This window comes from Triturus cristatus, chromosome 6 (genome assembly GCF_964204655.1).
Source record: "Triturus cristatus chromosome 6, aTriCri1.1, whole genome shotgun sequence".
Classification (NCBI taxonomy): domain Eukaryota; kingdom Metazoa; phylum Chordata; class Amphibia; order Caudata; family Salamandridae; genus Triturus; species Triturus cristatus.
This window is the reverse complement of record NC_140589.1, coordinates 117668560-117695438: the sequence shown is the minus strand read 5'-3', so window position 1 is coordinate 117695438 and position 26879 is coordinate 117668560. Positions and strand designations below refer to the sequence as shown.

Below are 26879 nucleotides of genomic sequence, written 5' to 3'. Positions count from 1 at the left end.
ACTCCAGGTCTTCATCCTTCCCGAGGTGCTTCTGATCCATCGGTATTCAGTACCACTGATTTCCAGTTGAGACCCTGCTTCTTGTCACCAGCCTCCAGCTTCTAGCTCTTCCATCAAGACCCAGGAGGATTTTTGCTGCTGCTTTTCCTGCTGTTTGGCGGCTCCTTCTGGAAACTGCCTCTTACCCAGTGCATAAGAGAACAGCTAATGTGGCTACAGTAAGAGGTCGCCCCCTACCACGGACAATCAAGAAAAGAGGAAATCCAGCATCCAGCCCTTGACACTGCTCACTCCCATGCACACCTATCTATAGATTAGAAATGTTACTTACCATCAGATTCAACAGCAACCATGACACTGTCATCTGTATCCTTCATGGACATAATGAAAGCATCTGCAAATAGAAGCAACAGAGATTACACAGGGCATCATATTAAGCACATAGCAGCTCAGCATCCCAGTCAATGTGCTCTGTCAGCTACATATGACCTAACAGAGAAGATTCATAGATACTGGGAATAAGAGACTTGCAAGAGCGCCAAATAAGACTAATGTTTTATTTGAAGATAATTACAAACAGTATAATAAAGTTGGGTGCATAGCAGAACTCAGGACCACTGAATAGTTCAATAGCAAACATATGAAGATGCAGTGAGAAGCACTAGGAGTCAGATGTTGGAATGACTCCAAATTACACATCCTTGATTGTTGGGCAAATTCCTAAATTTCAAGAATCAGATCTACCTTTAGAAAAATACTTAATCGTAGTACTCAGGAATATGATGCCATCATTGAAAACCTTAGAATTATTCTCAGCTAACAGGCTTTGAATAAAAACGTAATTTACAAGTTACTTACCTTTGTTAACGTAATATCCGGTAGAGACGCGGTCTAGCCGCAGATTCCTTAACTTTGAATTGTCCCCAGGCACCAGTCTGGATACGGAACTTTTTCAGCAGTACCTTTGCGCGCCAGGGGATGGCGCTGTACAGCTATGTGATGATATTGTCTCCAGATATATTATAATAATAATAATAATCCACATTTGTAAAGAGCGAACAATCACCCGTAAGGGTCTCTAGGCGCTGGGGGCCGTCGGGAAGATTAAGAAAGTTATTGCCCAGAGTCACATGGTGCTGGGCTAATCTGCCGCCGGCGCCGGGGATTGAACCGTGATCCCCAGATTCCGCCGTCAGTCGCCCTGCCGCAGCGCCACACCTCTTCCCTATGATACGAAGTCAGAGGAGTCATATAAGTCCCTAACGGCACGCAGACGTCAGCTTCTTCAGTGAAAACTTCTACGCCAGAACACAGAGCCACTCTAGAAACTGGCAGTGGAAACAGTATGCCCAAAAACAATCAAAATCTTTTATAACATCAATTACAAACATGAAATAGTATGCTATTACCATCCAAAGGGTTTAAGGTTAATCAGAGATGCTTAGGCTACGTGAACTCTGCACCTCGAAGCAGAACCATCCTTAAAAAGGGGAACACACTCCACTCTACAGACCACTCTCCAAAGGAAGTGAAAAGCATGGTCATGCCAATACATGATCCATGAAACAAACAAAAATGTTTGTTGAGTCACCATTACTTGACATAGTGACCACTGGTGTACAAACCAGTATTGATACAGGGTATAACCCTTTGTCTCATAGGTCTTTCGCAGAGCAGGAAGGATGGGCAGGGCATTGAGGAATATGCGGCTAGACTGTGTCTCTACCAGATTTTACATTGCCTAAGGTTAGTAACTTGTACATCTGATAGAGATATCTAGCTGCAGATTCCTTAATATGAATTAAATTCCATAGCTATACCCACCAGAGGAGGGTCAGAGAACTAATCCTACAACAGATCACAAAGAGAGCCACCCAGTCAAAACCAACGACAGACTAAATGTAGGTGGAAATATTTAGGAAAAGAGCCTGGCTCTTAATAGTACCTATGATCACTATCACAGAATATATAAATAATTAACCACCCTATAGCTCTGAAAAAAATCGAGTCCTGAGGGAAAAGAGGGGGGGGAAACCCCTAAATAACCATCTGACAGTTATCAGATACTGTCATCTACCCTCCAAGGGGAAAGTGAACTCGTAGACCAAAAGGACCAAGAATAAGACAAAGCCTTGTAATCCGTATTCTTCACAAATATCAGAGAAGTCCTGATAAAATCCATAAAGAAGGAATCTCAGGACTCATCCCCATTGTACTAAGATGAATGAGCCTCAGTACAAAACCCCACTGGTATATGAACATGTGCTTGTCCCTGCAAAGCCTTCAGAGCCATGGCACGGCAGTCAGAACATGACCTTGAGTCATGGACACCTCAAGTCACCAAAGGGAAATGAAGAAGGTGAAGCAACTGCATCTCACACTAAAAACCTCTTTCTGTTTTCTTCGTCTCCTTTTAAAAAAAAAAAAAAAAACTTGTGTAACACCTGCACACAGCCATGTATACACTGTATACATCATGGCGAAACAGAACTGAAAAACCAGTTCAAAATTTTATAATATTGTTGAAAAAAAGTTACCGCACCTAACCACAAACCACCTTAGGTGACCAACCAAAAGTATCATAAACAAAGGTAACCTGGCATTAAAATCATGCCTCCTGTAAAACCGAACCCTTGGTGGCAGCAAACACATGCGAGCACACTTGTGATCCAACACAAAATATGATTGTCAGGCCATCTGTACTTATATTTATAAACTAATATATATATATACACATACCTCTAAAAGGCCAGTAATATCCAACCTTAGACAGAAAAACATATGCAAGAACAATGTAGAAAAATAATAAGAAAACCTTCTTATACTAAAAAATCTCCTACTATGTAGCGCATGACTGAAAACAGCCTTAACCTTTTCAGAAACTGCCTCTCAGACAGTCTAAGACATTAGGATCAAACCACTGTTTTCCAAGATTTGTGCAATGGAATTACCTATGCCCTCCAAAGAATGGAGGGAGCCACAAACCTGTGTACTCCTAAGAATCCAATCATGGTGTTCAAAAATCGAAACACTCAAAATACATATGCAGTCCGCTGAAGAAGAGAAAGAGAACTGACAAAATACCTTGGTTAAGAAAAAACAGATGGGAGTGAAAGGTAGCATCAAAGAAAAAATAATGGCCCTGAAGGGCATATAATATAGTCCAAGAAGGACTAGAGAGGAGGAGAGATGTCAGCCAGTATCTGTGTAGATATCCGGAGTCGCGGTGAAGCCGGCTCTACAGTGCACACAGACTCCAGCTCGTAGTCTACTGGCGCCTCAATGGCAGGCACCGTTACGGAGACCGATGTCGCGCCGGAGCCGACCGACATCGCGCCGGAGCCAACCGACGTCGTGCCAGAGTCAACCGAAGCCATTGGTGGGGGCCTGAAGGACCATGCACCAGTACCTCAGAGCCCGAGGCTGGAACTGCTGCCCAGGGCAAACCCGCTGGCGATGACGCAGTCACAGATCCTACAACCTCCTTGGGGCCCGCAGGCACTTCAGAGGGAGACGAGGGCCCAAAGACCAGATGGAGAGCTTAGTAGTACTTCTGAATCTGTTTCCAGGTCGCCCTGGCTCCAGGGAAAACCGGGAAGCTCGGGAGTGATGCCGAAGCTGGAGTCCTTGAAGTAGAGCGAGAGACACCTTTGCGATCCACATCGTTAGTCGAAGACGTCATAGAGTGCCAGGCCTTCGACCTCTTGCGATGCCGCTTACCGTGTGATGACGACAATGACTGGAAACATTGCCGTTGACCACCGGGGGAAGTTCAGCGCTCCCAGCAAAGACCTCTGGCCCGGGAGGAAGACCAATGACATGAGCTGGAAGTCCGCGACAACCGCGCCGTAAGAAGCTTCAGGCGCTGCTCTCACAGCACCTTTGGCTTCAACCGCAGACAGACGTCACACTCGTCGGCGTTGTGGTGCTTGCCCAAGCACCACATGCAGATTGAATGTGGGTCTGTACCCGACATCTTGCAAGCACAGGACCCACAAGACTTAAACCCAGAGGGCAAAGAGCACATTGTTTCAGATGAAAAAAGTTCATCACAGCAGGCAGAATAACGGCTAGAGATACGCTTCTCCGGATCCACGTTGCAGCATGGAAAAGAGGAAACTGACGTCTGTGCGCCGGAGGGGACTTATATGGCTCCACTGATGTCATATCCGGAGACGACATCATCACGGAGCAGTACGACACCATCCTCCAGCGCGCAGAGGTAGTGCTGAAACAAATCCAGATCCAGACTGGAGCCTGGGGGGAATTCAAAGTGAAACAATCTGCGGCTAGATGTCTCAATGAGATTGTTCTGTTTTAGCTTCTCAAAATGCATTTCCAAAATTAGAATGTTCAGCCACAGCGTTAAAAACTCGGGCATCCAGCAAACAGGTGCCTTCCTCTTTCAATTGTATCTTTTATCGTGAATGAGCTCCACTCAAGAGTGTGAATTCAGTTTAGCATCAATATAAGTTCTCCACCCCCGCCCCGCAGACACTTTGCTTTGGGTCTTTTTTTTACACTCAATCAACTATGCAGCCAAAGGTAAAATTAAAGGAAGAAGCACAAGTGGGAACACACCCAAAAAGGGCTAGAGAACTGTTACAAGAAGTAACTGTGTATTCTGCAGCATAAAATCCTCCCCAGATTCGTAATCCTAGAATAGATTTCGCACCAGGGCCCATCCAATGGAGGTCAGTACTGGGTAGTTTACACAATCACATCCCAGGAGGATACCTGGGCACAACCACTGAGCTTCAAGTAACATCTTTGCAAATATATCGTGTGAGCTACTTGTGAGAAAGAACAAGTTACTTACCTTCGGTAACGATATATCTGTAAGAAACATTAGTTAGTTAGATTCCTCACCTTAGAATATCCCCAGGCATCAGGTTGGATCCAGAAAGATTTTTCATCAGCAATACCCTTGCTTGTCGCTAGGCGTCGTCTGCGGCTCCACGTCCGTCGTCGGCGCCGTGATCGCCAGGATGACGTCGGAGTACTTAGACGCCGCCCTCGCGCGCTGATGTCAGTTCTTGTACATAGCTTTCCGCGCCAGGAACGCAGAGCCATGCAAGAGACCGACACGGGTGCCAAAAATATAGGGCCCTGAAGGGATGACCTTAACCCTAGATATCAGTTCGCAGAACGGGGAGGGTGGGTGGGGGGGTGAGGAATCTAACTAACTAATGTTTCTTAAAGATATATCGTTACCGAAGGTAAGTAACTTGTTTATCTGAAAGAAACATGTTAATTAGATTCCTCACCTTAGAATAGATACCACAGCAATACCAACCCCGGTGGTGGGTCTGCGAACCAAGATCACAACAGGAAGTCCTGGAGAACGGAACGGCCAAAGAAGCTGTCCCTCCGGACTTGGCTGTCCAGGCAATAATGTTTGGCAAACATGTGCAGCGAGGCCCACGTCGCTACCTGACAAATGTCCTGCAAGGGGGCTCCCCGGCCCAGGGCAGAAGTCGCCGCAGTGGCCCGAGTGAAATGGGCCCTCAGCCCCACAGGAGGTTCCTTCTTAGCTAAGGAATAACAGGCCTTGATACACAAAACGACCCACCGAGAGATGGTTCGCTTGTGAACCGCCCGCCCCTTCTTAGCGTCCACGAAGCCAACAAAGAGTTGTTCGTCCACCCGGAACTGTTTCGTGCGGTCCAGATAGAAGGACAGCGCCAGTTTTGGGTCCAGACGGTGGAGCCTCTCTTCCTCTTTCGAGGGATGCGGAGGTGGAAAGAAGGTGGGCAGTGTAACAGACTGGCAGTTACCATCTTAGGGAGAAAGGAAGGACGAGTCCTGAGAGTAACCTTGTCCGGATGGACAGAAAGGAAAGGAGGCTTAGAAGACAGAGCCTGGAGCTCACTCACCCTTCTAGCAGAGGTGATGGCAACCAGGAAAGCAGTCTTAAGAGTCAGAAGACGAAGGGGACAATTATGAAGTGGCTCAAAGGGAGCACACATCAGATAGGTCAAGACTAGATTCAAATCCCACTGATGCATTACGAAAGGGACAGGAGGAAACATGTGAGTAATGCCCTTAAAGAATCGAGAAACAGCAGGGGATTTAAAAAGAGAAGGCTGATCAGAAAGCCATATGAAAGCAGAAATAGCCGAAAGGTATCCCTTGAGGGTGCCCAGAGCAGAGCCCTGCTGGGCCAGGGAAAGAAGAAAGAGGAGAACCTCAGAAAGAGGGGCGGAAAGGGGATCCACAGCCTTTGCTGTGCACCATGCCACAAATTTGTTCCACCTGCAGGCGTATACCGATTTTGTGGAGGGACACCTGGCTGCCAGAATGACATTACAGACTTCAAGAGGCAACTCAAATGGCATCAACTGCCGCCGCTCAATCTCCACGCATGGAGGTGGAGGCTGGACAGGTTCGGGTGGAGGACCGCTCCCTGCTGCTGCGACAGAAGGTCCTCCTGAAGAGGCAGTCGAATCGGGGGATCGATTGACAGACTGAGTAGCTTGGGATACCAGTATCTACGTGCCCAATCCGGAGCCACAAGGATAACTTGGGCCCGGTCACGCCTGATCTTCTTCAGCACTCTGGGCAGAAGTGGTATAGGCGGAAAGGCGTACAAAAGACCGCAACTCCACTCGCAACGAAAAGCGTCTCCGAGCGAGTGCCGCCTTTGAAATTCCAACGCACAGAACTGATGACATTGCGCGTTCTCTTCGGTGGCGAATAGATCTAACCAAGGCTCTCCCCACTGCCGAAAGAGTCCTTGCGCCACGTCCGAGTGCAGACGCCATTCGTAATCCATCATGCACTGGTGGCTGAGTTTGTCTGCTCTGGCGTTCAGAGAGCCCACCAGGTGTTGAACCACCAGGGTGATGCCCTGATGTTCCAGCCATGTCCAGAGGCACAGAGCCTCCTGACAAAGGGTCCACAACCCCACCCCGCCCTGTTTGTTACAATACCACATGGCGGTGGTGTTGTCCGTCAACGCCCGCAGCTCCAATAAGTTGATATGGAGTCGGGACTCCGCCGGAGACCAGAGGCCTCTGATCTCCGCCTCTCCCATGTGGCCCCCATCCCAGGAGGGATGCATCCGTCACCACTACGTGCTCCGGTTGGGGTAGGGAGAGGGATCTGCCACTGACCCAATTGCGGTTCGTGAGCCACCACTGCAACTGTCTTGCAGTGCCCTCCGAGATCAAGACATGGTCGGACAGGTTGCCCCGATGCTGGGCCCACTGAAACTTCAGGTCCCACTGCAGAGCCCGCATCCACTACCTGACGTGGAGCAGGTGATGGCGAAAGGGACTGAAAGCTCGGACTAGGAGGGCTTTGAGGCGGATGCTGCTGGGGTAGATGTGGACGGACCGGCTCTTTGTCCCCCTGCTCCGCCTCGGCGGAATCCACGTCCGCGACCATGTTGAGGCTGGTTCTGCGGCCTGTGGCTAGACAGACGTGAGGGGGTGCCCCTTCCTTGGCCACGAAAGCGACGAAAAGCAGATGTTTACGGGCGCGGGGCCGAGAGGCCCAAGGACTTGGCCGTAGCCCTGGAGTCGTTAAAGCGCTCCAGCGCACTATCCACTTTGTTGCCAAAAAGGCGACGGCCATCGAAGGGCATGTCCATAAGGGTGCTCTGGACAACCCCGGAGAAGTTTGTGGATCTCAGCCAGGCATGGCGACGAATCGCCACCGTGGTCGCAATTGCCCTCCCTAGCGAGTCCGTTGTGTCCAGTCCACATCGGATTGAATACCGTGCCGCATCCCGCCCCTCGGCAAGAGCCTGGGCGAGCCGTGGCCGGGCCTCCTCTGGACACTGGTGCAGCACGTCCGCCACCTTATCCCATAAGGAGTGGGTGTAACGGTCCATAAGGCACGTGGTGTTGATAGACCGCAATCCCAAACTAAGGGAGGAGAACAGGTTCTTCCCAAACTGTTCCAACCTTTTGGATTCCCGGTCCGGGGAGCGGACGGGAAGGCGGTCTGGGAGGTAGAGGCCTGGATAACCAGGCTCTCGGGCGTGGGGTGCACCGACAGAAAGCTAGGGTCACCCGGTGCGGGGCGGTGGCGCCAGGCCACGTTCCGGTCCACAGGAGGGACTGTGAAGGGCTTGGACCAGGTGCCCATCAGAACGTCGGTCAGTGATTTATTGAACTGCAGCAGAGGCTCCGAGGAGCTTACTGGCGGTTGAAGCACTTCAGTGAGGAGATTAGTCCTCAGAGCCACAGCAGGGAGCTCCAGCCCGAGGGCTTCGGCCGCCTTGCGCAGCACCACAGAATATATAGCACCCTCCTCCGTAGCCATGGAGGGAGGAGAGATGAAGCCAGTGTCAGGGGAGGTGTCAAGACCACTGGCATCCCCCAGCTCTTCTGCCCAGTCTTGAGATAACTGGCACTGCTGTGCCAGAGGGTCCTCAGACCCCTCCCAGTCGTCCCCGTCATCCGACTCTTGGTAGACAGGTGAAAGGGTCGGAGCCGGGCGGAAGATGAACCTGTAATCCATCGGCGCCGCTCCGAAGCCGGGCCCGGACCGGGACTAATCCGAAGACGGCGCCAGGGGTGGCACCGAAGGGGTCGACGCCGGCGGAGGGATCGTAAGGTCAACCGGGATCCAAGCCTGGATCCCGCAGGGGCCTACGGCGTCGGGACCGAAGCCGGCAGGCATCGACGGCAGAGCCAGGCTCCTCATGGCCACGAGGAAGTCTCTGATCTCCGCCGGAGTCGTGTCAGACTCAGGGACCAGAGGGTATAGGGTCAGACGCGTCTCCTGCGGCTCCGATGGAGCCGCGCAGTTGGTGCCACCTGAACCCTCAGCCGAGACGCGCGACCGGCGAGGGGAGTTAGAAGAGCGGTGTCACCTCTTCGACGACTTCTTACTGTGCCTCGATTTACTGGAAATGCGAGGACTTCGACCCCGACGAGCGGTGGTGGAGCTGACTGCCGGATCTCGAGCAGCTTGCAGGACCGCTCCCGCCTAGCCTTCGAGGTCAAGGCCCGGCAGACGAGGCACGACTCGGCATCATGGAAGGCCCCAAGGCAGTAGAGAAACCGGCGCTGGTGATCCGTGACCGACATCAGGCGGTGACAAGCGTCGCACATTTTGAATTCAGGCATCCCTACCGGCACCAGAGTCGAGGTCGACTGGAAATGGAACCAAAAGAGTTCAAAAAGTTTAGTTAAAAAGTGACTAAAACGGTATGCTCCTCCCGGATCGGCGCTTACTGGCGCGGAAAAAAGAAGAACTGACGTCAGCGCGAGGGCGGCGTCCAAGTACTTCGACGACGTCATTCTGGCGATCACGACGCCGACGACGGACGCGGAGCCGCAGACGACACCTAGCGACGCACAAGGGTATTGCTGACGAAAAATCTTTCCGGATCCAGCCTGACGCCTGGGGATAGTCTAAGGTGAGGAATCTAACTAACGTGTTTCTTTCAGATACATGGTTCACCAGCATTTTATGTACCCCACACCTAGCCGGGAATCCTTTGGTTAAATAAAAAGAAAATGTTACATGGTTAAACAAACGCGAATGGTCCTTTTTGGTAATTAGTTGAACTCGTTTTACCCACACTATACTGTCCTATAGTGAACATTCCTTTTAGTGCCTTCTTTATTCAGGGACCTTCCCTGATTTTGATTTGATTTTAATTGTATAAAGTGCTTAAATACCATAGGCATTTTGACACTGCTTCTGAAAAGTGTACACTTCAAAGGGAAGGGGCCTGCGCACGTCTCAAGAAGGAGAGGGGATTGATAAGGGAATAATGGGTTAACCTTTTGATGCACATATCACTGTGGCTGACACCCAGGTGTGAGCTCTAGTCATTCCCATGGCCTGTGTTGTAGGAGACATCCCTGTGGTGAACCAATGCAACGCCCCAGGAAGGCTGGGAGGGGCCTATGTGAATCTCAGTACTAGAAAACAATCTTTACAAGTAAGTGATCTATTCTTTGCCATCGCTGGATGCTTTATGATTCCCATGGTATCTGAAAAGACTGTAAGTACTTGGAAGGCAGGAAAAACTGTTGTATAATCATAAATAGCGTGAGCATTAAGCAGTAATGGTCGCAGCAGTGTGACTGTTCCTTTGTGGCCCACTTGCACAAGTCCACTTGCAGCGGACTGGCCATGAACGATGCTATGCTAGTCCACCCTTTTTCAAGTGACATTCATTTATCCAGAAACGTATATTTTAGATTTCTGGTAAGCAAACTTGACACACTCCACTAGCCATCTGGCTATTTTAAGTTGTACCACCACTTTCCATGCCTATCCTGCTCGAAAGCCGCAAACATCTAAGAGTAATACATGACTGCCTTCGTCTCGTTAGTGTAACAGCTTTGCACCCTCTTGACGGCAAGCATATGCTGTGCTCTCTGTTCCCTAGATTTAGGAAATGTGCAAAAAAGTAAAAACACCTGAAGGGGCACCATTTTGAGGAAATGCAACTTGGACAGGAACTTTGGTAAGAACCTCAAGAGTGTTGATGAAGTAAAAGCTTCTCTAAGTGAAACTTGCTTAAAGTTACTTACCTTCGGTAACAATAGTTCTGGTGGTGTAAACCTAATTTTCCGGCAGATTTCTCATTTACGAATATCTCTCCAGGTGTCAGCCTGATACAAACTTTTTTCAACCAGTAACAGCCGTCCGGTGATAACAAAAAAAAACGTCTCACTCAGCCCTTTGTCCATGGAATGTGATGACACCAACTGGTGCCCTGGCATCAATTCTTTGGACATTTTCAGCACCCTATTGAGGCGTGCAGAGAGGAACTAAGACAGCATCAGTGATTGTAACGGCACATACCATTTGCATACATTGGAATCTTATTATTTTACACAGAACTAATTCATCTGGGGGAGAGGAATAGTGATGAGGAATCAGCAGGAATACTATCCACGAGCTAGAAGGAATATGCTACTTACCAGTATGCATCTGTTCTTGGCATGTAGAGCTGCAGATCTACACACTTGTGCATAGATCGCCATCTGGTGTTGGGCCCGGATGTTTGCAGTTTGTTTTTCCTCTTGGAAAGTCTTTGGAAGTCACAAGGTCGGTGACTCCTCCTTTGGATCGTATTGCGCACGGGCTTCGGCTCCATCCTCAGATTGTTTTTCGCCAGCAGGGAAAGATGGAGCGTAGTAATAACAGTGAAGATCCCCATGTGTGTGTATCTAAATAAGATAAACTGGAACAGATACAGGCAGCCGGGGAGGCGGGTGGGCGTGTGTAGATCTGCAGCTCTACATGCCAAGAACAGATGCATACTGGTAAGTAGCATATTCCGTTTGAGGCATATGAGCTGCAGATTACACACTTGCGCATAGATTATATTAGCAGTTCCCAACCTTAGCGGCGACCACCCGTATCTGGTGCAGTGGTTTGAAATAATGTTTTGAGTACAGCCTGGCCCACACTAGCTTGTTGCTTAGTTTGCACATCTACACAATAGTGTTTGGTGAAAGTGTGCGGTGTTGACCATGTAGCTGCTTTGCAGGTATCATCTAATGGGATGTTCCCTAAGAATGCCATGGAAGCCCCTATCTTCCGTGTAGAATGGGCTTTAGGGGGAACGGATAGCGTTCGTTTTGCTTTGTGGTAGCAAATTTGAATGCATTTTACAATCCACCTAGCTATTTCTGATTTTGAGATGGGGTTGCCTTTGTGTGGTGGAGAGAAAGAGACAAACAGTTGTTTGGTCTTTCGGAAAGGTTGTGTTCTCTCGATGTAGTAGAGTAAGGCTCATTTGACATCTAGTGTGTGAAGAGCTCTTTCTGGAACGGTCTGTGGTGGCGAGAAAAATACTGGTAGTTCTACAGATTGGTTTAGGTGACAGGGAGAAATGACTTTAGAGAGGAATTTTGGGTTGGTACGGAGAACAACCTTGTTATGGTGCATTTGGAGAAAAGGTTCTTGAATAGTAAGTGCTTGTATCTCACTAACCCTTCTAAGGGAAGTGATGGCTACAAGAAAAGCGGTTTTCCATGTTAGGAATTGTAGTTCACATTTGTGCAGAGGTTCGAAGGGAGGCCCCATTAGCCTTGTGAGAACGATATTTAAGTTCCACACAGGTGAGGGTGGCACTCTGGGGGGAATTATCCTTTTAAGGCCTTCCATGAAGGCTTTAATGGCAGGTACTCTAAAGACTGATAGATGTTGCCTGTTTTGTAGGTAAGCTGCAATGGCTGCGAGGTGTAGTCGAATGGACGTATAGGCTAGATTGCACCTTTGTAGGTGGAGTAAGTAGCCTATGATGTGTTGAATGGACACGTCCAGGGGATTGATGGTGTTGTTATGGCAACAGACAACAAAGCGTTTCCACTTGGCGGCGTAGCACGCTCTAGTGGTAGGTCGTCTAGCTTCTCTGATGACGTTCATACAGTCAGGGGGAAGATTTAGGTACCCGAATTCTAGGATTTCAAGAGCCAGATCGCAAGGTTGAGCTGAGCTGGGTCCGGGTGTCTGATCTCTCCATGGTTCTGGGTTAAGAGGCGTGGAGAGAGGTGTAGTTTTTGGTGCGGTACTACAGATAGTTCCAGCAGTGTGGTATACCACGGTTGTCTGGCCCACGTTGGAGCTACTAGGATTAGTGTGAGGGAGTGTTGTAGTTTGCACACCACCAGTGGAATGAGTGGGAGAGGCGGAAAAGTGTACGCAAATCTGCCTGACCAGTTCATCCATATCGCATTTCCTTTGGACAATGGGTGTGGGTATCTGGCGGCGAAGCTTGGGCATTTTGTGGTTTTGCGAAGAGGTCCATCTGTGGATGCCCCCACATTTGAAAGTATGGGTGAAGAACTTGCGGGTGAAGCTCTCACTCGTGGATCTGTTGTGTCTGTCTGCTGAGCAGATCCGCCAGAGTGTTTTGGACTCCTGGGACATGCTGGGCTAGGAGAAAGATTTTCTGGGGTATGGCCCATCTCCATATGCTCTGTGCTAGTTGAGAGAGCTGTGGAGAGTGTGTGCCGCCTTGTTTTTGAATATAATACATGGCTGTCATGTTGTCTGTGTGGATCAGGACTGCCTTGCCTGAAATCTGTGTTTGAAAAGATTTTAGGGCTAAGAAGATTGCTAGTAACTCCAGATGGTTGATATGGAGTAACTTCTGTTGAGTTGTCCATTTGCCCTGCATGGTGAGATGTAATAGATGCGCTCCCCAGCCGGAGAGCGATGCATCCGCTGTCAGTACTATCTGAGGAACCGGGTCCAGGAACGGTCGACCTTTGGAAAGGTTTGTGGTGTTCCGCCACTGCAGAGAGCGATGGGTGCGACCGTCTACCAACACCAGATCTGTTAATTGACCCTGGGCCTGGTTCCACTGGTGCGCTAAGAACTCTTGGAGAGGACGCATCTGGAGTCTTGCATGAGTCTTGCATGAGGTACCATGAAAATGCAAGATGCCATCATCCCTATTAGTTGCATGAACACTCGAGCTGGAAGGGAGTGTTGTGCTATGAATTTTGCGCGTAGAGCCTGAATGCTTGCAATCCTGGCCGGATTGGGGTAGGCTAGCGCTCTTGAGGTGTCTATAGTGGCACCGAGGTATTGTTTTATGTGGGATGGTTGTAGATGGGACTTTTCGTGGTTTACCGTGAAGCCCAGTTGGTGAAGTAGTTGGATAGTGGTGGACGTGTGTTGTACGCACTGATTGTATGACCTGGCTTTTATCAGCCAGTCATATAGGTATGGGAAGACGTGAATGTGTTGTCTTCGCAAATGTGCTGCCACCACTGCTAGGCACTTGGTGAACACTCGTGGTGCTGTTGTGACTCCGAACGGGAGCACTTTGAATTGGTAGTGTTGTCCGTCCACTACAAACTTTCTGTGAGCGTTGTGCACTGGAATGTGGAAATAAGCGTCTTTTAGGTCCACAGTGGTGAGGAAGTCGTTTTGGGAGAGGAGCGGAAGTACCTGCTGAAGCGTTACCATGTGAAAATGGTCTGAGTGTATGTATGTGTTTAGGGACCGGAGATATAGGATGGGTCGTAGAGTCTCGTCCCTTTTTGGTATGAGAAAATATAGGGAGTAGACTCCCATATTTTGTTGGTTGGCAGGAACGTGTTCTATTGCCCGTTTTTGTAGGAGGGAGATTACCTCCTACTTTAGTAACATTAGATGTTCTTGTGACATTGGGCGTTGCCTGGGTGGAATGTTTGGGGGGGTAGATATTAGTTCTAGGCAATAGCCTGACCGAATTATTTGTGTTACCCATTTGTCTGAGGTGATGGTAGCCCAGACAGGAAGGAAATCTTGGAGTCTGCCCCCGACCGGAGTAGGATGGTCTGGGGGGAGCGGGGGGAAGTCATTGGGTAGGCGGTGTGGCAGACCGGGCGGTGTTCGTTTTGCGTCTGCCTTTGTTATTGTTACCCCTGTAGCCGCCTCTTTGATAACTCCTTGTGAAGGTGGACTGAGTAGGGGATTTTTATGAAGTGGACGCGGTGTCTGAGGAGTAGCCTCTGGATGTGCTCCAAAAGGAAGAACGGCGAAAGGAGTGTCTAGGAGGATGTGATTGCAAGGCTCTCATTGATTTTAACGTATCAGTATCTTTTTTCATTTTTTCTAGGGCCTCATCCACTTTTGGGCCAAATAGATGTTCTTGGTCAAAGGGATGGTTGAGGATGGAGGCTTGTACCTCCGGTTTAAAACCTGAGATCCTTAGCCAGGCATGGCGACAGAGGAAGACGCTAGTGTTGATGGCCCTGGAGGCTGTGTCTGCTGCATCTAGGGCACAACGTATGGAGGTGTTAGTGATAGTTTTGCCCTCTTGAATTAGTTCGTTGGCCCTAGCTTTATATTTATCAGGGAGGTGGTGCATTATGCCTTCTAATTCGTCATAATGGGCCCTGTCATATCTGGCTAGTAGCGCTTGAGTATTGGCGATACGCCATATATTGGCAGCTTGGGATGCAGTACGCTTGCCTGATGCGTCTAATAGCTTAGATTCTTTGTCAGGTGGTGGTGCTTCGCCTGACGCCTGGGAGTTTGCCCTTTTACGTGCGGTGGATACTACCAGAGAATCCAGTGGCGCTGGCCCTCTGATGTAGGAGGGATCTGTGGGGGCGGATTTGTATTTTTTCTCGATGCGCGGGTTAATGACCCTGGCTCTAACTGGGTCCTTAAAAACCTCTGGCGCATGCTTTACAACTCCTTTAAGCATAGGCAATATGGAGGTGGACCTATGTGTGGTGTCGAATGTGTCGAGAAGAAAATCTTCCTCCACGGGGTCGGTGTGGAAATCTACCCCGTGATAGTGTGCTGCCCTTGGCAGGAGGTGGTTGAACCCCAATGAGTCTTCTGGTGGAGAAGGTCTGGAAGGGTAAAGATCGTCTTGCGGGACGTTGGGGATGTCAGGGATATTGTAATCGTCCCATGGGTCTGGGGATCCTGTAGGGGTGGGGTCCCCTGTGGGTGGGTCCTGGGGCACATCCCCCATGTCACCATATGGGTCCCCTTGATCATCATCGTCCGGAGACGGGGTCAGGGAACGATGAGGTTGGGGTGGAGAGGACAGAGGAGGTGGAGGAGGAGGAGAAGGTGAAGGAGGTGGGGAAGGTATTCTGAAAGGAGAGATAGCAGAGTCCTTCCTCTTTGGAGGTGGAGGCGGAGCAGGTTTCTCCAAATGTCTCTTTAGTAGAGAGCGTTAAATGTCCAGTTTTGGGATCCTTGGTCAGTGTTTTTTGCAATGGATCCGGTGTAAAAAGTTCTGGTGAGGTTGGTTGGGCCGTCGGCGTCGGAGCCGTTGGTTTTTTAGGCTTTTCCGTGCCAGTTCTTTGTTTGGGACTCGGCTTGGGAACCTCTGGTTGTTTGGTAGGCACCGAGATGGGTTTCGGCTTCGAGGTGTCGGTGGCCTTGTGTGTTTTGGTCGGTACCGAAGATGGTGTCGGTACCGAAGAGCTGGGTTTCGACCCCGTGTGTTTCCGCACGGGGCTCGGTGTCGGGATGGAGGTCGGTTTCTTTTTCGGTGCCGAAGAGTGTTTATCGGCACCGACGGTGGGCTGGCTCGAGCCCGAGCCACCGGAAGGCTTACTTGGCTTCTTTACCAGGCCCAAAGGTGCGGTGTGTGAAACAGTGTCTTTGGTCTTACCAAGGCCCGGAGGCGAAGGCGTGACCGAAGCCTTTTTAGGTGCCGGCGAGGGTGTTGGGGGGGGGGGGGTAGATCAGTACTCACGACCCTCTGCGCCAAAGTGATGTCCTCCACATCTGAGTCATCGGCTTCGGAAGCGCTGACGAGGCCCTCGTCGGTGTAATGCTGTTCTGGAGCGTCGACGCCTTCTCCGAAGATTTCGTCCGGAATCGACGCCGATGAGTGTGCCATGGTTCTTCTGGCTCTTCGGTCCCGAATGGTCTTTTTGGACCGGAAAGACTTACACGCCGGACGGTCTCGAGCCTCGTGTTCAGGGGAGAGGCAGAGATTGCATACCTCGTGGAGATCGGTGTGGGGAAATTTGGACCCACATCGAGGGCACTTTTTAAATGGAGTCCTTTCCATTAGCCAGGACCGGAGCTTGGGTAGGCCCGAAGGCCGCCGTCGACGACTGGAACCGAAGGTCTGTGCCGATGAGAAGGCGCGTCGAGTGGGGAGATCGCGTTCGAAACAATACCGCGAGTTGGGGTGAGGATTGCGCATCGATCGTCGAACTGGAAGCTGTTCGGAACCGGAGCGTGAAGATTACATCCGAGCCGGATGGCGGAAAAAAACAATCGGAGGATGGAGCCGAAGCCCATGCGCAATACGATCCAAAGGAGGAGTCACCGACCTCGTGACTTCCAAAGACTTTCCAAGAGGAAAAACAAACTGCAAACATCCGGGCCCACCACCAGATGCGAAATATGCACAAGTGTATAATCTGCAGCTCATATGCCTCGAACATATTATTACCGCAGAGAAAAACCTTTTAATCCTGATGGATGCATCTCTCTACAGATTCCTCGCAAGAAAGTCATTCAGGGGTCACCAGGGGTAGCAGCTGCAACCTCTGATATGCCTTTTGCAACCCCGGGGGCCTTTCCACAGCCAGGTAGTTCATACTCTGTGCAGGCATTCCCTAGTGCACTGCTGATCTTGGAGACCAAATTTTGCTTCCAGAGGGTAGCTGCAATTTCTCTCCCTCCTTCAAGAGCTACACACCTGCAAATTATGCTTTTTTCAAGTGGCATGTGAAAAGACCAAATGGCCATCCGAGAACCAGTAGAATGGAGGACAGTTTCTCACTGACTCACTCGAGTAAGCCGCAGGTGGGCCTGGGGTTATGGGTCGAGTTGTCGGACGGGCGTCCTACTTCCATCATGCCACTGTGAGCAGCTCTCAGCCTTGCCCAGCACTTAGCAGGTTATTGATAGAGACTCATCCTGGGCCCGGCCAGCCCATGGTGGTGTGGGTTGGTGGGAATTGACCCATTCCTCATGATCCCTCCCACAGCGAGGTCGGAATAACTCTAGGCTGGCTCCCAAGCTGCTGCGCACTTCTGAGTTGTGGCGCCTGCTAAAGTGCAGCAAAAACCTTATGAAATGCCACCTGCTTGCACCGCGGGCGGCAGCTGATTTCAGCAGGATGGTGGGACCTGTGACTCACCTCCCCATAAAGATGCGTGGGACCCCCCTCTAAGACGGATTGTATCCACGATTGGAGCAGTTACTGAACCCCTTTCCAAATATATTGACGTGTTTCTGAAACCCTTTGTCCACAAATTACCATCTTTTGTGAAGGACACCAGCCATTTCATTTCTAAAATAGAGGGACTTCCATTTAACAACCAGAGTGAATTTCTTGTTACAATGGACCTGGAGGCCCTCTATACTAATATCCCTCAGAATGATGTGATGGAAGTGAAACGTGAGGTTCTCCAAAATGAATCTGTTGGCAATAACCAAGACTTTATACTCTAATGCTTGGACATAGTCCTCAATTAATTTTTATTTAATTCAATGGGGACGTATATCAACAAATCAAGTGGTTCAGCATGGGGCATCGTGCGCTCCCAGCATTGCATGCCTTTATATGGGCAAGTCCAAGCATATATACAACGAGGTTGCTCCGTTCTGGAAAAATGTTCTACACTGGTCACAGTTTAAAGACGACATCTTCTTCGTTTGGCGAAGCAATGAGGAAACCCACACCGAATTTGTTCAATGGATCAATGCCTGCGACACCAATCTGAAATTTACTGCTCATATCAGCAACACCAGGGAAGAATTCCTGGACGTGTGGATAGAACATCACAATGCACAACTTCAAGTCTCTCTGTACATGAAACCCACGGCCAGGAAAAACCTCCTCCATTTCAACAGCTTCCAACCTAGATGTCAAAAACAAGGGATACCCTTCAGTCAATTCCTTCGCTTGCGAGGAATTGTATGACCATTAAGGATTTTCTGACCCATACAGGGACCCTCAAACCTAAGTTGATTGCAAGAAGGTATCCTGAACAAGCATTGGCACTGCCAATAGGTCTCGCTTTTGATACCTTTTGAAGTATTTAGTTATGCAGCACAATATCCTTGGTGCAACAACATCAACTGTTGCATGGCTAAACACTTATAAGGTCCCAAAGGCGAGACCTACGTAGAAAATAATAGCAATTGGTTTGACATTTTCATCTGTAATTTGAGGCCCTGGTGGCCAATTTACAAAAGTAGCATACAGTTATATTTGTCAGACCTTTCTGGTTGCAGGGAATTATAATGTTTGTCTGTTGAACAAAAAACCCAAGCATTGGTAAATGCATTAGGTTTCGCCTATCTGATTAATAATAAGCTTTTTTTGTTGTAAGTTGTAACTTGGTGAGTAGTTGTGCAATATAAGTTACTGAAACTCTGTTAAAGTGTAATGACTTGTTTATTGAGAAAGGCAATATAGTGTGCTGGACACAAGTGGCACAAGGCATAAAACAATGCACGTCTCCAAAGACGCCACATCTTCAGTAAGCTCCCTGAAATAACCTTTTTAGATAGATTTTGGAGCAGAAGCGGTTACCAGTGTCATCTTTCATACTGCTAAGCAACTGCCATTTTCCAATAGAAACCTCTAGTACGAATCGGGAATCGCTCCAAAAGCAATAGGGAAACGGGTAGTTTACTGCAGTTTGGTGCAGAAACCACCACTGCTGTTGCAATGAACCAGCATGAACGAAAGGGACTGTATATAGGCACGCACACAGGAAAAGCCAACGCTCATGTGAGTCGCATGCTGTATACAAGTTTATAAGTGATAAAGAAAGAGGTGGCGTTCCTGCACACAGTTAGTGCCGCACGCTGATTACTGTGGCCAGTTTAGCTTGTTTCTTTGTACATTACAGTAACGTACGCTATAAATCGCTGCCCAGGAGCTATGTTTGGATGGCTGCTAGGATTGTTACTGTGAATGACGTGCTGCTAGGGCAGGGAGGGGGAGAACATGGAGGCTGCAGCATTGGCAGAGAGACTCTGTCAGAGAGTAGAGGAGAGTATAGAGGCAAGGAGGGGGCAGACAAATGGCAGAGGAGAGGATAAAGATGGGGTGCACAGAAGAGAGAGAGAGAGAGAGAGAGAGAGAATGAGAGAGAGAGAGAGAATGGGAGAGAGAGAAAATGAGACGGGTGGAGAGGTACAGATAGGAAAGGATAGGGCAGGTAAAGGAGAAATCATGGGGGTAGAGTGAGTGAAGACAGTAAGATATTAACAATAGACCTAGGTACAGAAAGAGAGTGGGGTAGGATGAACCTGTGGGGGAGGGGCACGGAAAGATACATGGGAACCTGAATGCTCTGAATACCAACAAAAAGCAAAGGGTGGGGAGGGTGACTGGCGGTGCGAATGGAGTTAGGAAAAGGAAAGGGCGAGAGAAAAACGCTACGGTTAGGTGATGAGCTCGAAGGAAAAGAAAGGCTAGGGAAGGATTGTTGAAAAGAAGTATGATGACATTCAAGGAAATCATACCATGCGTTCAGGGGGGTGAATGAATGGGGCCCAGTGTGCCTGCAGTGTGTCTCGTGTGGACTCGCCTGCAATGTCTTTCCCGCTGCCTGCGCCCAATTACACATTGAACCAACCAACAGTAAAGCATCTTCCAACACAAGCTACCCATATTGCAATGCAGCCTTTTTTCCACAAAGTAATATCAGAAGCAGTAACTTGTACAAACAAGCTACATGAGGGAGGATGGGTAGGGGGGACAAAGAACGGACAGCAGGAGGAGGGCGGATGGTGGTAAAGAGAACGTAGGGTTGGCAAAAAAGAATGGATAAAGTGAGGAGAGTGGAGGGTTGGCAGAACAGACAGTGGGCAGAGGGTGAATGGTTGGCAAAAGGGTAAGAGAGAGAACCTGCAGACTCACGCACTTAATAAGTGTGCATCACAAAAGTATAACGGGGGGGGGAGAGGGGGAGTGGCAGGCACTCACCAGACAGATGCAACGAGCGGTCAAGGATAAATGAAAGCTCCGGGTCTGTTCCAGCTGGAATCGAGTGGGATGCTGGCAACAAGGGCCGGAGGGCTAATAAATTAATAAATTGAACTGGTGTTGGTGTGCCAGCGAATTGGGGAAAGTAGCACATAACATATGAACCGTGCCAGATAATTAATTAGTTATGTGTTCTCCGAGGCGGTGTGTGTGTGTGTGGGGAGGGTGGGGGGATGGGGCTGAAGTGAGGAGCAATGTCCCCAAGTGTAGTGTTTTCGCATCATGAGAAGAAAGCATTTGTTGCACCACTACTCGTATTACCAGTGTCACTGATGGCTTGTTAGCTTTTCATTTTGCTGTAGACAGCTCTTGTCGCTTGGAGTCTGTCTGTGTCGCCCTGAGGTGCCATCTACGTGTATATTTTATAGCTATCAGTACCATACTTACACTCATGTTTCTTGTAGGCAAATACTGTATTCGTAAAAATCAGAACTTTGTAAGCGAAGTGCCCTGATAATGAAGCATAATGACAGCATTGGGAGGGAAATGTTTCCCTACTAATTAAACAACACAAATGAGGTGCTGGTGTTTAGTCACTGAGCTGCAGTTTGTGGGCACGTGACTGCTGAGCTCGAGCCCTCTGTCCCTGTTGGCCCTGCCCTCTTTGTTACCTCATCGCTCTGTTGAGAAGCATGGCTTACCTTGTTCACACATCGGGTACACTGCAGCCATAGGTGATGACACCTGTGTACCCATCTGCTTCAGGCGCGGGTGGCGAGCTATGTCACTCGAAGGCAGATCACAAGGCTACGGGAAAGGTAACCATTGTGAAGCCTACATTGCTATCAGAGAACTTGAAGTGCGTTTCTTGACCACAAAGTGCGTGTGCTAAGACTGCCCAAAAATCTACGTAATGGGATTCTGTATTTGAAAAGCTTTACCGCGTGTACATATTGTGGACATAACTACGCAAAATACAGGCCACATCCATAAAAGAAGAAGCCGCCTTCCTCTATTATTTTGATAAAATTAAATGTAAAATAAATGTTTTACACAAGCAGTGCTCTCCCTCGTTTAGTATCACACTAGTTATTATTAGAAGTCGGTGTATAGACGCTAATCACCAGACAGGGTGATGCCACATGGCGGTATGTTGTCGCTTATCTGAGAGTCCCAAAGGCTCACTACGCCTAGAAGTCCCAGTCCTATCTCCCCGAGCGGACGGGTGCTCCGAGGCGGGGGGCTGAAGCGAGGAGACGATGCCTGAGCAGACGTGTGCTGGCGGGGGAGGGGTACGGGGGGCTCCGAGGCGGGGGGGCTGAAGTGAGATGAAGTGAGATGAAGCTCCCCAAGCGGACGTGTGCTCAGAGGCTGGGGGACTGAAGCGAGGAGAGGCTGCCCGAGCAGCCATTACAAGCATGCAAGCCACAATAAAAACAAGCAAGACGTGCGGCCGCGAGTTGTGTGCGTGCTCACGTGAAAGTGATCCACAGCAGAAGTGAAAGTGATCGCGCTCCAGATGGTGCCTCAGGAGCTGAAAGCTGGCGGCTGCGTGCGTGCGGAACCGCAAGCGCTAGGCCAGCAAAAGCATGTGCTAGCACTTTGAAAACCCCACTTACTAAATGTCTCGCAGAGCAGCGCATGTGCTGGCTCAGGCGAGACCAAAAAACTGATAAAGGACTCCCTGAAGAGGGCACGCTACTACAACAGAGAAAGTATTTCACCCCGAGGAACGAACCCTAAAAATGAAAAACTGGCTTGTGTCACTAAACATTCCACCACTGATGGTAAAATTAGACAAATTTTCAACACCCAATGGGATCTTTTAAACATCAACAGAGATGAGAATAGGCTCACTAGACCATTAATTGCATTCAGGAGAAATAACAACTAACGGAACCTGTTGGTGAGAGCCAAAAGAGCAGAAAAGAGTAACTTTTGCCAAAAGCCAATCACAGGTGGTGATCCCATAAAAGGTAATCACAAATGCGGCACAGGCTAGACTTCCACCAATGTGATCGTGGCTGACACCATCAGGATTAACAACAAAACAAACTACCTAAAGGACATTTCCAATTGCTGCTCATCCAACATCATTTACCTTATTCTGTGCCCCTCTGGCTTTGGATACATTGGCGAAACAGGACGTGAATGCAGGACCAGACTAGGGGAGCACAAATCCAATAACCGCACTGAAAAGTGCACAGCCCCCTTGGTCCAGCACTGGAAGGACTTGAAACATTCAGACAAAGATTAGAGGTGGACCATCATTGAAATAATCATACCTCAGGAAGGCAGAGACACGGTTGCTATCCATAAAAAAACGGGAGGTATTTTGGCTTTTCACTCTTAAGACTCAGAGGAAGGCCTTAATCAATAGACCCCTTGGGAGAACGCGCTATAGAACATCTTTTTCTTTTCATCTACTCTCCCCTTGCGTCCCTCCCGGACCAATTCCCTCTACACCGGCCAGTGGGCTTCTCTGATTTCCTCCTCGGGAAGTTGACTGTGTATCTGTTTGTTTTGCATTGCTTGATGTAATCTGTCTTCTAGTCCAGCCCCTCTGTTCTATACGTGTGGCCTCAGTAGTTCGCTGGTAGTTATATCTATGTTTCGAAGACCTTTTTCTCCTTCTGGCTCAGCCATTGAGGGTGGTAGTTGGTTTCCTTTCCCTTTAGCTCCTATAAAAGCTTTTACCTAAAAAGCTCTATTTGTCTTTTTCCCCTTTTCCATCTAGAACTTCTTTTCCAATATGGCCGCTGCATTTCCAGTCTAGCATTCTTTTGTAACTTGTCCTCTTCCGGGTCACGGGGCTCATTTTGAAAGCCCGACTACCGTCAGGCTACTTCTGCATCCGGATATCCCGTCTCCTCAAGACCACGATTGCCGTGCAACCAGGATCTATCTCATGAGGCCTGTTCTCTCCGCTATAGGGTAAGTTGTCGGGGTGATTAACTTATTTTCCACCTCTTTAGTTCTCCTTACATTGACTAAGTAGCTCCAAGTTACCCTTCACACCAGTTCCCCTCTTATATTGTTACGGGGTCAGGGCAGTACTCTTCACCTTAGGACCCTTCCCCTCCCGATATTACTCCATATTTGCCTGTATATATTCTTGCGGTCGTTGTCCTAGTCGGAGATACTCCCTGTAGACCTAGCCACCTTACCCTTCTAGCCTTTTCATTTGGGGGTAGTCCTTTCTATGCTGATTTTCAGCCACCCCACCCACATTTCAGTGTCTAATGGTCAGTACCCCTTATGGTCAGTACCCCCAGACTACTTTAGCTTTTTTTTCCCCTGGACATATAGGGGGTTTATGGTACATCACTTAGCTCCGATTCGTTGGTAGTAACTACTGTCACTATAATATTACTTTATCTACCTCCATTGATGTCTCTTTATTCATTATTCTCTTTTTTTTTTCTGTAGACACATCCTTACTCTCGATGGCTCTTTGAATCTTCTTGCCGCATATGGACATGTGTTTATTATATATACACTACATCTTTTCATCGTGCCCGGATAGCTCAGATTCTTATCTCTTCCATCACGTTCTGGGTTTTGCATCTCCGTGCATCTGTCTCAGGTAATTTTGTTTGGCCCTATCCGTTTATTTCTCTTGCAGTCCCCGCTGCTGCCATCCCTAACATCCATCATTTATACTTTGTTCTTATTTTCTCTACCAGGCTGCTGTTTTCCCAGTTGGATGCTTTCTAATTAATTAGGCACCGCTGCCAGCTACTCCGGGCAATCTGTTGACCCTAATACAGGTATCTGGTCATCCCTATTTCTACTTATCATTATTCGAGCACTCTAGAGCTCTCAGCAGACACACCGGGCCTACTTATTGGCACATTATCCTTTTCTATCACTCAATACATTTTGTACGTGTGGTATCTCTGGGTTTATCATGCGATCCTTGTCAATGTAAGCGGTACCATGTACGTTCTTAGTATTCACTCACTAAGCTGTGCGTCTGTGTCTCTATTGGGTTACTAGGTACCTCCATCTAGGCACCTTGCACAACTCGCATTCCCCCCCCTTTTAAATACAATATTTGGTGAGGTTTTCCCCTCACTTTCGGAGCCCCAGTGTGGACCACTCCTTATTTAGTGCACTATTTTTGATCTTTTGTGCACTTAGAAATTCCTTGCATTATTTCCACATTCCCAAGATGAAGGTTCCCCCCCTCCCTGCATCCGTATAGCGCCCTGAAGAAGATGTGACCCTGAATTCTGGGTCCTTCACCGAAACGTGCGTCAGCGCATTTTTCCTTCATGACTGGAGCAACGCTCCTTCTTCGTTGGATGCCAGTATAAGCCTGTGGTGTTATTTGGAAAATATATGTTTATCAATCGGACTTTATAACTCAATAGATACAGCTATAGCTAATACTGATATTTCTACAACACTGTACTAAAACAGCTTGTATATAGAATCGTTTGTATATTCATTTGTCTACGTCCATTGGGCTCCTGTAGAGCTGACCAGTCTTGTCTTTTGTTCCCGTCCTGTCTACGTGTTTGAACGAGTGATTGTATGAGTGCGGTTAACATTTAATCACATGACTTTTTGGGGGTTTATGTACAACATTTATGGTCTATCTGTCGGGGTGGGTGATTTTTGTTCATATTTGTCCGTACATATTTGTGTTTTTATCTGTTTATGAACTTTTTATGACCAATTTATGCATTTTGTCATATTATCTATTTGCACTGTAAATTTAGGATATATATCCAAATCAAATGAAATATTACTTAGTCTGTGCGTATGATGGAAAGCAGAGATTGCAGTGAGGACAATCTAAAAAAGAAAACAAATTATCTTAACCCTATTTGGCGAGGCCGGACCATACTTCCTAACCAAAATAACATTGGATACTCGATTCCCCTTAACAATTCAGTCCTCTAATATGGCCATAAGAGAGGCGAAAGTGAACACAACGCCAAGCTTCTAACAATTAGAGTTATTTGCCTAAAGAGTCCAAGTATTCTTTTGCCTTGATTTCTGAGGCAAAGAATACAGTTCTGCCTTCATTGATTATTTTCAGCTGGGCAGGGTTTATCAGAAAGGCTTGGATCTTTTTTTCCTGAAAAGGTTTGATCAGCTCCCTCAGCCGCCATCTGCGCTCGACTGTCGCATGGCAGAAGTCCGGGCGCACAAAGAAAGAAAACCCTTCACCACTCCTTTTAGCGTCCGGTCTGGCTTTTTCTGCAATGGATTGTCTTAAGATGAAGTTACCGAAGAAGATTAACACTGCCCTAGGTTTATCGCCTTCCTTGGTACTCTTGCGAAGTTTATAGGGAGTGCGGTGAACCCGTTGAATTTCAGTAGGCCAATTCCAGCTTGAGAGCTCTGGGAATGCTTGCTCGAAAAGTTTGATGATAAAGGTTTTGATATCGGAGCCCTCAACTCCCTCAGGGATACCCAGAACCCTCAAATTGTTCCGACGCAGCCTGTTCTCCATCTCCTCCATTTTCCACTGCATATCTGTCACCTGCGCATAATGAGAATTCACCTGACTAGTTGCTGCAGCTACCTCAGTCTCCGCCGCGATAATTCTTTCCTCCAAATTAGAGACTCGGTCCGCGGTATTTGTACATACTTTTGAAAGTTTCCTGACCACACCCTGAATCTTCCTCATGGCAGCCTGAGCCTTTCGATTGTCCTGACGGGTCTCCTCTCTATGTAAGATTATCTCCTTGTGAATAGTTTCCAATATGGTTAAATGGGTAGAATCTACATTGGGAGACCCCTGCAGAGCCAACTCCGAAGAATGATCCCAGCTAAGTTCACGTTCAGAGTTGGCCAGGATTCTTACGGTTGGGCCTACTGGGGGTCTGGATGTAATTGCCGATGGATTTGTTTCTAAATCGCTCTCTGAATCTAGAAAGGAGCTACGCTCGTCATCGTCTTCTGACCATTCTATCCCTTCAGAGACAGAGAAGAAACACTCGCTAGAATCTTTTTCTTTTTCGACGGGAGTGATACCAGGGCCAGGACCTAAGCCCGCTCCATGATTCAGGTGGTCTAGCTGCACATATTCCTGTGATTGAAGACCAGTATGAGCCATAACTGAGTCCTGCACAAGGGGGCCTGTTTTGCCAATTGAGGCTTCAGGGGGTAACCTGTTTTCCACCATATGGATCCCCTTAAGCTCTTCACCTCCAATAAAAACGGCATCAGGGTTTGCATTATTTAATGATTTTGATACTATAGGCATTGCCTGCAGTGGGCTTTCAGAGACAATAGGCTAATCACCCTCGATTTCAGCTTTTTGAATAGTGTCCACCTCCAGGGCCTTTGCCTTCATAGCCTCGCTCTCCTTACCCGTTTTAGAGAAGATATCAGCAATCGAGGCAGTCAGAGAGGCAGCCTGAAAAGATCTCCCGGTATGCTGCTTTTTTTTCCCCCAAAACGGTGGAGCATTTCGTATGGGAGTCATCATTAGAAGGTAAGGCACTGCCGTTATCATCGCGTAGACCCTTTTTTCTTTGGGTAGCAGATTTCGCCCCCGATGCAGCCTTAGGAC

At 48.5% G+C, this 26879-nt stretch overlaps 1 protein-coding gene across 4 annotated transcripts in view; it reads right to left on the bottom strand.

Moving 5' to 3' along the window:
* The window catches only part of LOC146816482 (exportin-5-like), a 1867381-nt gene that overhangs the window by 518828 nt on the left and 1321674 nt on the right, over positions 1–26879 (bottom strand). For all 4 annotated transcript variants that reach the window (XM_085610326.1, XM_085610327.1, XM_085610328.1 and 1 more), the window contains one exon: positions 332–394. In XM_085610326.1, coding sequence (XP_085466452.1) covers positions 332–394 — 63 coding nt within the window. The remainder of the gene's footprint in view (positions 1–331; positions 395–26879) is intronic.